General features: G+C 39.7%; 1 protein-coding gene and 1 long non-coding RNA gene across 2 annotated transcripts; one reads left to right on the top strand and one right to left on the bottom strand.

The window, feature by feature from the left end:
* Positions 1 to 4016: 4016 nt before the first annotated feature.
* On the bottom strand, positions 4017 to 7600 carry LOC307029573 (uncharacterized protein; the record flags this gene model as incomplete). Its single annotated transcript, XM_079665654.1, has 3 exons — positions 6906 to 7600; positions 4693 to 5945; positions 4017 to 4422 (listed from the first exon to the last, which is right to left on the bottom strand). The coding sequence occupies exons 1-3, from the start codon at positions 7248 to 7250 to the stop codon at positions 4017 to 4019; spliced, it is 2004 nt and encodes a 667-aa protein (XP_079521780.1). The 5' UTR covers positions 7251 to 7600.
* Positions 7601 to 10080: 2480 nt separating this feature from the next.
* LOC307029078 lies at positions 10081 to 11502 on the top strand. Its single transcript, XR_013805215.1, has 2 exons — positions 10081 to 11134; positions 11355 to 11502. It is a non-coding gene; the product is annotated as an uncharacterized lncRNA (long non-coding RNA).
* Positions 11503 to 11776: the final 274 nt, after the last annotated feature.

Genomic DNA, 11776 nt, shown 5'->3' on the forward strand with positions numbered 1-11776 from the left:
TCCCTCGACTCGCTTTCTCTATGAAATTATGTCTGGCTCTGAGTAGTGTTCTCCCTTTCACAATAAAAGCCCAAACACAATACTTTCTGAATCACTGCAGGAAGTATTGTGCTAAAATGCAAATACAAATAGCTTTCAGTAGCTCCCAAGTACAGATGTAGCGATTCATTTCAGACAGTTTGAAACGCGAGGGCCGTGATTGGTACGTGATCTGCCCTCGCTCAAGGGAAAACCTCCAGCTTGACTTGAGACCGCCCCCGTGATAGATAAATGTAATTATAATGAAGCCAGCTGCAATGGATCATTGATCCACCAGGGGGTGCAGTGGGGTTCCACACTGGAGCTCATGTGAAATAAAGTCAGATACAGTATGCTGGATGTACAGCGGAACTTTGTTAAGATCCATATGTCACGGATATCATACTACTGTGCTAAATAAGAGACATGTAATCATTTACAAAACATCACCATGTTGTTATTTAACAAAATAATGTTGTTTAGTCGAAAAAAACGAACAGGAGGAAATGCAGCCCGGCTCTCAATTTTTAATCCTAATTTAATCATCATCTTCACCACGATCATTTATGTTTATGTTCGCCGAATTGACATGAAATCACTGACACATATGAATATACTGTATTCAACTTCATTAAAACGTTATTAACGTGCCTAAACTCAGTAATTCACTAAAAATATTTATATTTTATTGGAGCCTCGTCGGCAGATCAGGATCCCAAAGCGTGGCGGAGGGATCCTGATCTGCATGACGGGTGCTATTTTCCCTATAAGGAACAAGTCGCTGCAAATTATCCCGCTTATTACATGGCCACATTCTCAACAAAGACATGACTCCCAGTATTAATTGAAATGCTTGGATTTTAGAATGTCTTTTTATTGATTTAAGAAATAGTTGTATGTATTGATTTAAATTGACATGCATCCGCTAAGAAAAATAGTCCGTTGTTACCGTTTTTTAAACAGTCTGAATGAAACGGCAGCTCTCAGCTGTGTATTTACACAACTAATGGCCCATCAACAGTGTTGGGCAAGTTACTTCCAAAATGTAATATATTACATATTACTTATTACTCTCTTTTGAAAGTAATAAGTTACATTACAATATTACTGTCTCTGAAATGTAATGAGTTACACTACTTTAGTTACTTTTTAGTTACTTTCACCAAAATAACCGCAAAAGAATAGCTAGGTATTTTAAATGCTAAAATGTAGTTTAGTGCAGCTCATTATGCATCCAGTGAAGGGCAATGTGGTATAGCATAACAACTGTGTAGGCCCTTAAAGGCCCAGTGAAGTGCATGTTTTTGCACCAAAATGAAATGGCAGTTTCATTCCTTACATATCATTGTGCCTGTTCATGGCTAAAATAATTTTTAATAATTCATAATTAATGAATTAATGAATTATTAATTTTGCCGTCTGAGCCTAACGGAAGTTGCAGACGATAGTGGCTGTGACGTCACAAGATGTACCCAGTTGCGATTGTAAACATGGCGGAGACTCTGGAAAGTGATACTAGTGTGAGAGAAATGATTGATTTGGACAGCTTTTCGGACAGGATAGATGAGGAAAGTGATCAATCTGGTGCACTTTGAGGGCAACATTAAGAGATTTATGGATACAGCTCTCAACACTCATATGAAACATATATTTCAATAATCAAAAAACATTGGAATGATTTCTTAACCTATTTTATACAACTAATATTACATAGATGGAAATATTTGTTTACATAGATGACCAAACCCACTGAGATAACTTAGGCTACAGTTTACCTCCCTGAGCTGACGTTATCTCTCTCAGTCCCACAGGAGAGCACTCTCCCTCTCCTTATTGTTGAAACAGCTAATCTCCGTTAGCTCCGATCTAGCACCAGATGCTAACAACAACCCTGTAACTCTGTCAGTCTCTCTTTCTCTCTCTCTCTCGAATCGACCACTGGCCTTTATTTATCATGATCAATCAAATAATCTACGAAACAATGACCCCAGCCAGGCTCACCTTCATCTTTTGGGAACAGAAACATCGCCACTTCGGCAGACTTGACATTACTACAGCCAGCGGCAATGCATCGTTTCCCCTGTGTTTTTCATCCCTCTTTCTTCACTGTCGCCTCCATTGTCAGGTTTTCTCGATTGGAAATCACTTCCAGTCGACTCCGACACACTTTCCAGGAAAATACTAGCTCAAAAACGTTGAGAAATTCGACTTTGAAAAAGAGAAAAAACGAACGGTGGTGAATGTAAACAGTGCAGCGGCGTCCATCTCGTGACGTCACGCAGTAGATCGCAAGCCACGCCCACGAAGGCGAAGGTCGACTGCAGATTTCCCCGGAAAATGCAAAACTCGTCAAATTTGTTGCTATTCCAACATTTTTTGATATGGGTTCCAATGGACAATTTTGGTCATTACTATACGTATTAGCATAACAGATCATGCACAGGTGCACACTTCACTGGGCCTTTAAGGCTACTAACAACTTGTATTACAGGGCTTAGTTGAATACTCGATTCTGATTGTAAATTCTTAACATGTGACACGTTGTTAATACAGCAGTAGCCTACAGACCGCTGTCAAGGACTATAATGAAGGTTAACATATTGTAAATCAGGGCAAATATGATTTAAACCATGCTAATGGTTTGAAATGGCAAACATTGAAAGGCAAAAGTATTATTAAAACCATGTAGCCTACTACATCATCACCTTGCTCCCATCATATACGCTGGGAAGAGAATATTTACTGCTCTTGAAAACTGGTATCACATCATCATGTGAGGTTGACTTTGTGACCTGGAGAAAATTTCAGCTGCAACATCAGCTCGTTTATAATAAGCTTGGGATATGAGATATTTTTGTAGCCATTCGTGGTGAAGGCATCTGTGCTATTGTATGCATTATTTTTGACCCAACATTTGTACAGGCATGTCAGAATATGGTACTATTTTCACATGAATATTCTAGCCATTGTCTATTTTTATACCACAAGCTGCAAAATGACCGCCTTACCCCACTGTACAGGCGGGTAGTTGTTTCGATATACCTGGCACCTGCGGGCCGCAGAGGGGCGGCGTAGTTTCGGGCGACGAAGACTGCTGCTCCGGGCCCGGCGAGTCAGGCGGGAGTAAGCTAGTGTCCACAACGGAGGGTAACGTGATGTCCGCATCTGACTTGTTGCTACTGTCTGCAGTAGATGCAGTGTTGCTGGCGTTTAGTGATGGTTGCTTTAACCGTTTTCGTATAAATGATTATCCACAGATCAGATGTGTATCACTGCTAGGGTTGCCAACTCCCAGAGTTTCAAATAAGGGACACATCTTGGCAGCGCGGCAAAACCCCCCATTTTTGGGTTAAACCCCTCAATTCCAGTCTAAATTTTGTGTCAAACACCCAAAGTGTGAGGTTATAGTTAGGTTATAGACATGAGACATGAGAAACAGATTATCGTTCAATCATTTATTTTTTCAAATGTGCAAAACAGTTGTCTTTAAATAACTAAATAAATCAGTGCAAAACACACCTTCTGAACAAAAACATAAATATACACCTTCTGAACAAAACACATAAATATAAACCTTCTGAACAAAAAACTGTGTGTTTGAGATGTAGTGCAAACATATTTGGCCTCTTTGAAAGAAAAAATAGATTAGTGCAAAACACACCTTCTGAATAAAAAACATAAATATACACCTTCTGAACAAAAAACAGTGTGTTTGAGATGTAGTGCAAACATATTTGGCCTCTTTGAAAGAAAAAAGTAGATTAGTGCAAAATCGTAAACTAAAGAAAAACACACCACCTGTGTGTGTGTGTGTGTGTGTGTGTGTGTGTGTGTGTGTGTGTGTGTGTGTGTGTGTGTGTGTGTGTGTGTGTGTGTGTGTGTGTGTGTGTGTGTGTGTGTGTGTGTGTGTGTGTGTGTGTGTGTGTGTGCACATTAAAGCAGAAAAAAAATACTATTGGCAAACCCCAAAACTGCCTATGGAACAACCAGAGACGATGTCACACAACCCTATTTCTTCCACTTGTATTTTTGTTGGCCTTTTGCAGCAGCAAGGAGTTGTCTAGAGATGCAGTGTAAAACTCTGAGCAAGACTCTTCATAATTGAGAGTGACAATCAGCTCACTCTTAATTAGTTCAACAGAGCATCTGTTCCGCACATCTGACCATTTATTTTTCATCAAAGAAAAGACCCTCTCCACGTACCCAGTAGAGGAAGGGATGCTGAGGACAAAGGACACCACAGCCAGAATGTTTGGAAGGTCAGCTGCCCGGCCCCTGAGAACTGCTACCCACCTCTCAGCTGTTCCCTTCAGCTCCCAATCATCCTTTGACTTTGTGAGGTGATCGAGGAGGCTGTTTGCCGTAACACACTCATCAAAGAGCTCATCCATGGAGAGGTTGAGCCTGCGAATAGAGATGAAACTGGAATTCAACATTATTAAAATTATTAAAAACTACTGAGACACTTGTTGAATTCATTTGATAAAATGTTATATTAAAAACAACACATAAAAGCCCCGTGCATTTGTTTGCATTTAAATAAGACATGATTTGTATGATGAGAAGTATTTATGTATAATTTTGTTTTTTATTAATACAAGACAAAAGTGGTGTGCATAATATGCCAGTATAAAGGGAATAAGTACAAAGTGGTACAGTGTGTGAGTTACATACCTGGCAACTAGGTGTAGCTTCTCAATGATCTTTTCCATGTCTTCATATGAGATGTTCCCAGATGTCAGACAGAGTGGCTGCAGGTAAAAGAGCCAGTTTTCCTGAGAGAATGTGAACCACTTCTGCAGATAAGTGATGGCAGTGTTTAAGAAGGCTGTAAACTCTTCCCTGGCAAGGTTAGCTTCAGATGGAATGAGACGCCGAAGCTTTTGTTTGGTGAGGTAGCCATAGAACTGATCATCTCTTCTCTTGATTAGTTTTCTCAGAAAAGAGTCCATGATGGCATATAGGTCAGCAGATGTGGTGGCATCCCTCTCCAGTTCTTTGACCGACTCTTCAAAAAGCATCAGGACATTGTTGCAGAAGAGGAGATACACCTCTGCAAGATCAGCCTCCTCTTCAACCCCAGCTGCATCTTCAGGCAACCTCAGCAACTCTCGCAGCCGCCTTGGACATTCATCACCGAGGCTGATGAAATATGACTTCAGCGCAGTCCAGTTCTCCAACAAGCGGCTGATTGCAGGGTTGAGTGACAGCCATCTGGTCACCACATGGCGCAGAATGTCATGGAACTCTACATCCAGAAACTCACAGAACTCCTTCAGGGTCTCTCTCCTTTTGGCAGAGATGGAAAAGTGACCGTACACCTTCAGGACAATATTTTCCACATCAATTGACAGCTTATCCAAGGCATGTTTCACGGTGTTATGGACCACATGTGCATGGCAGTTGCCACGGAGGATCTCGCTGTTGGACTCCTTCAATTTTGTGAAGACAGAGTTATGGATGCCATAATTGACATTTGCATTGTCTGCACTGAATGCAGACACATGATCCAAAGTTAGACCCATTTTGTCCAGAGAACTTTGGATTGAACTGGCTATCCCTGCAGCAGACTCATCTGCATTTTCAACAAAGTCGATCAGCCTTTTAACAATGCCCTTCTCTGGAGTGAAAAACTGCACAGCCAAGGGAAACATCTTACGATTGCCTCTATTTGAGGCATCAGTTTGTAGAGAAAACTGGAGCGGCTTCACTTCACTCTTCAAATGGCTGAGTACCTCTTCAACTGCCTTTGGTGCCAGGACATCAGTGACCACTGCCTCAGCTTTTGTCTTCCCACACGACATCTTTTTTGCGATTGAGGAGTCACTTAGTGTTTGCAGGGTCAATTTGAATGCACAATCAGATGAGTTATAGCTCAAATTATGTTTGACCGTGTGATAAACATGGGCTACCTCAGCAGCAGTTACCTGTAAAAGAAAAAGAAAATATCACTATACATATAATCATTGTAATATAATATTATATATAATATCAAATACTACCTGATATGTATTACACATGTATATACTAGCTGTTTGAGTGTGTATAGGTTGTATATAGTATGCATTATTTTTTATTATGAACAGAGGTGGGTAGTAATGAGTTACATTTACTTGAGTAGCTTTTTGGATAAATTGTACTTTGAAGAGTAGTTTTAATGAAAAATACTTTTTACTTTTACTTAAGTAATATTGTTCTAAAATAAGAATACGGTTGGCTGCTCTACCCACCTCTTGAATACAATATATATATATATATATATATATATATATATATATATATTCCTTCCCTCCCTCCTTGCTTCTTTCCTTTCTTAAATCTGTACTTCATTCATTCCTTCTTTACTTCCATCCTTCCCCCTCTTTCCTTCTTTCCCTCCTTACTTCTTTCCATCTTCCACTCCTTCCTTCCTACCTTACTTGCTTATTTCCTTCCTTCAATCTTTCCTCCTTCCTTCCTTCTTTCCCTAGCTCCTTCTGACCTCCCTTCACTCCTCCCTCCATCCTTCAGTCCTTCCTTTCCCTTGGTGTCCTCTATAGTGGACACAATTAATTTCTGGGTCTCCGGAGGTGAATAGTAGTTTTAATGAAAAATACTTCTTACTTTTACTTGAGTAATATTGTTTTAAAACAACAATACTCTTACTTGAGTACACTTTTGGCTACTCTACCACCTCTGATTATGAATAAATATTAGTCATTACATCTACTTGCATCATTATATGATTAAGTTGATCATATATTGTTTAAAAAATATCACAGTGTATCAGTGTTGGGGTACTTAATTACATTGAACATTTAGCAGTATGAAATTGACCAAACAAAATGTTTGTAAATGTAGGTTTAATTTAAATTCATATACAAAATTAACATCCTTATTTGACATACCAAGTTAGCCTCTGGAGTTGCTGGACGAACGAGGAACTGTGTCAAGGCTCCCTGGCTTCTCCTTTGCTTCTCTGTTTTCATGTGGTTTTCACCTGCAGCATGTTGTTTAACGTCAGTTAGTCCTCCGTGACTAACTGAAAATTGTCGGCGGCAGACAGTACAATTTGCCTTGTGCACATCGTCCCTTACGCTTTCTAGCCACACGTATTCTTTTTCCCACTCAGTTCTGTAGTAACTCTTTCTTTTCGTCTTTTTCTTCGGCGGAGGAGGAGGAGAAAAGTTGTTTTTTGCATCACTTTCGGACTCTGAGGAGGTAGTTTTGTTTGTGCTTGTCGTCGGCAGCATCTTCCATGTTGGGCAGGACGAGCAGCATGGAGGTGAAACGGTTGCTAAGATACGATACGTTATAGTGATTGGCTCCTCTGCTGCATGACTATGAGTATTGACCAATGAGCTGAGCGTGCATGCTGCTGCTCCCACAGCTCAAGATAGCCCCCCCTGCTTGTGTGTGTGTGGCTCTGAGAGGTGCGCACGCAGTCCTCAAGAGAGCGAATGACTGAGAATCACCATAACGAGCGGTCATTCTTCCACCACCCCAAAATACGGGACAAGGTGCGTCCCGTATCAGTTCATTACGGGACAGGTACTTACGTTTCCAAAAACGGGACAATCCCGTATTTTACGGGACAGTTGGCAACCCTAATCACTGCTGTGGAAGCACTTTGGAAATTATGCACGCGCAGCGGAGCAGGTCACGCGCACCTGACGCAATTTGTTGTTAGTATTTTTCGCTACGTTCTCTTTTTTGAATGGTTGCATAACGTTCAACTTCCCCGAAGATCTCAACGCGAAGCCTGAAGGGTAAACACCAGGTTTACTAATCTACCCGCACAATTTGTCCGGTGTCGCAATGTCTCGCTATGTTAGTACATTCTTAAAAAACAAAACACCATTTAATTTCGGGTTAAAATGTGTTGTAACTGCGTTACTGAGCATTGTAACGGGTAATATATTACCCACATTTCATTAGTAATGCGTTACATTACTTCGTTACAGCAAAAAGTAATATATTACTGTAACTCCGTTACTTTTGTAACGCGTTACACCCAACACTGCCCATCAACCACAGCTCTCTCCCCCCCTCCCCCCCTGATCTTTCTTTTCCAGCGGCTAAATTAACAGTAGGTTACTCTGAGTGACCATAGACTGTATGTGACAAGCTTACAGTTAGTGACGTAACAACACCATAAAAGCTGGTGGGTTGAAAGCAATACGGGAGGTAAAAATAACTAGAATAATTGTGATTCATTTATTGTGGCTTTTATGTTTTTAGGTATAAAATGTTATGTAATTCAGGCTTATAGTTCACCCTTCTCTAAAACCCTTCAACAATGACAATATTCATTGTAATTTAATAAATCCTTCCAACACACATTGTAAAAAATAGCCTACTGTAAGTTAAGAAATCATTTCAATATGTACATCTTCTGATGTAACAACAATAACATTATAAATAGTAACATAGCTGAACATGGTATTGCACATTTAGCTTTGAGTGTTACTGACCTGAGATGTTTTTATTACATGAATTAAGGTGACTGAGGCTTTTTAACATACAGGGATGCAAACTCATCAGGTATGAAAAAGGTGACAAGGATCCGAGCCCCCGGCTCCCCCAACCCACGGAATGACAGAGGATTTTAGCAGTCAGAACAACTAAAGCAGCAGTGTTAATAATAACAGAAACGCCAAAGAGTCACATCTAATAGAAATATATAAAAGCATTTATTTTAAATTTTGTAGCAGTCAGTTTATAATTTTGGCAGCACTGTTGAGCATTTTGAAAATGTATTTTCATGCCTCTGTGCAAGGCTTAGTCTTTCTATCTTTATAGCCACATGGTGTAAAGTAACTAAGTTCATAAACTCAACAAGTACTATACTTGGGCACAATTTTGAGATACTTGTACTTTATTTAAGTATTTCAATGTTTTGCTACTTTGTTCTTCTACTCCACTACAGTTCAGAGGTACATGGTGTACTTCTACTCCACTCCATGTATGTAATACCTTTAGTTACTTTACAGATGTGGATGAATGATGTGAAATATAATCAAGTGTTAAATCAGACTTTAGTTCCACCTGGAGTAAATCCACAAGCTACCCTTTAGTATACAAAGTCATTCAAACTAGCTGCACCTTTACCAGCTTTGAGAACACTTTCATGATCAATCATTATAAAACATATCATATATATTATTCTGAAATGGACCAATCTGCACAATGACTACTTTTACTGTCGCTACTTTCACTATATTTTGATGAGAATACTTTTCTACTTTTACTTGAGGAACATTTTTGAATGCAGGACTTTTACTGTAACAGAGTATTCCTACACTCTGGGACTATTACTTTTACTCAAGTACAAGATCTGAGTACTTCTCCTTTTACTCAAGTACAAGATCTGTGTGCTTCTACTTTTACTCAAGTACAAGACCTGAGTGCTTCTACTTTTACTCAAGTACAAGATCTGAGTACTTCTACTTTTATTCAAGTACAATAAATATATATACTTATACCACCTCTGTTTATAGCCTATGAAAAAAACTATTAGAAATAGTAGGCTAAAGCTAACGTTAGCAGATAGTGACAATGTATGCTAGCTAGCTAGCTCAACGATTCCTTAAATAATATTGCCACAGAAAAACTTTTCAGTTCACGTCACGCTCTGCCGCTCCAACAGGGAGCTCTGCTCTGAACACCTGAACGGCCCGTTCTAACAGCTGTTCACCAGCGGTCCAGTCTGTGCCACAGTGACTCCGGACGCACAGTTAATATTAACGAACGCACCCGTAGGTAATGTAGCTGCTGAAGCTAGACCATCATCTCGCAGCAGCAGAGCCTTATTATACATCCATGAGCAGAGCCGACAGGCAGGAAGACTCGAGCACACAGCTCGTACTTCATTATAATATATAAAAAAAGAACACCATGCGTGTCATGATGGCACATAACAGCTCACGGCCGCAGATTACTCCGGGTCCCAGACCCCCCCATACCCCAAAAATATTTTTATTGCAGATCTACATGAATCACACAAACGACTTATTTTGGATTCAAAACGGCGAATTTTGCCGAAAGGTGACGAGTTTGCATCACTGAACATAGACATAGAGAGGCGAAGTCACGCCCATCTACTTCCGGTCCATGGGACCCCGGAAGCGAAAAATTATACATTGAATTCAATGGAGAGAGAAAACGTATCTTTTGATCCCGTTTGAATTGTGCCACGAACTACACATATGATGTTTGTCAATCTTAAACAATCATTTCCATGTCAAAAAAGTCAAATTTTGCAGTAAAACTGTTGAAATATAAGACTATGAAAAATACGCGACTACAAAGACTACAAATCCCAAATCCCATTCTGGGTCGCGCATGTGATGTCACAGGCGATAATGCTCCAAGTGGTTGCGACTCGTAATTAAAGCGAAGAAGAAGATTTCATAACTGATTTATTTCCTCCAATAAATATAAGAGATTGCTCCAATAAATTTACTTTTACAAGATGCCTGTGTGCTTTGTACCATGTTGTAATCACAAAAGTGATCATACCACTTGCTCGTTCTATCGCTTCCCCTCTTATGAAAGGACCAGGAGTCGCTGGATCAGACATATCAGGTAATATCATAGGTAATATACATGTTGTGCATGGAACATAGTCAAGTTAGCTACCTAGCTAGTAGCGACGAGTAGCGAGCACGTTAGTTAGCATTACATTACTTAGCCTTGTCATTTTTAGTAGCCTTACCATTAAGTTATTATTTTATTACATGAAGTACACCAAAATGTTAAACAGTAAGAGTAGTCATCATGGTAAGTATTTCGTGAAACATTTGAAGAGTGGCCTACTGCGCCCTCCACCGGGTGCTAAGGAAGCAGTTCAGGGAGAGTCGAAGGAAGGCAGGCAGGCAGGGAGCTTTGCATGACATTCTTCTGGACGTGTTTCATTGTGATGACAGTGAGGGTGAGTCAATCTGTTTGTTGGAAAGACAGTAGTTGAGTGATTACTGAGAGAAAATTATTAAAAGAGATAATTATTCAGTGTTGTTACTTTAAAGTGTTGTTACTGACCTTTTTCTCTTTTATTTTCTTTACCTCACCTGTAACTGCTGAGACCCTGAGGAACATGCACACTGGACTGACCTGCTCTGGCAACCTGATTTCCACTGTACGTAATAGTATTTGGTTATGGTATATTATTTATATACATCAAAGGCACAATGCACCCCCCAGAGAGACACATGTATTGATTGTGATATTTTGCATAGGTCATGTGAAATCATCTTTACATACTAGAAAACTGTAGGAGCGGCAACTTGTTTTGAAATTGAATTTTTAATATCCGATAATAAAGTTGATCTGTTTTCTTTATTCTTCTCTCTTCCCAGCTCCATCCATCACCGTTCTCTGTTCCTGCAGGTCCTGCTTGCTAATAAATGCTTTATTTTTTTACACAGTTACAAATAAAGTCAATGTATTGTATGACATGAAGTTGTGCTTCATTCTGAGTCAATAATAAATTCATTCTGCCTTCAACTGCAAAATGATTGTGGACTGCACCGACATCCATGTAGCTGCCCCCCAGTAAGATGAACCAAGCAAAGCTGACACCCAACATACAGCTGTGCTCTTAAGTTGACATGAAGAATTTGTGAAATATTGGTAATTATTTGGAAAAAATGACTGACGATGCAGAAAACTTTTTTTATTTAGGAACAGTGGTCAGGTGAAGCATTTATCACTACATATGTGTCACACTTAAAAGGCCAAACACACTGGCCAAACACACCTCGTTTACAACTCCCCAGTT

Source organism: Notothenia rossii (assembly GCF_949606895.1).
Source record: "Notothenia rossii genome assembly, chromosome: 2".
Classification (NCBI taxonomy): Eukaryota; Metazoa; Chordata; class Actinopteri; order Perciformes; family Nototheniidae; genus Notothenia; species Notothenia rossii.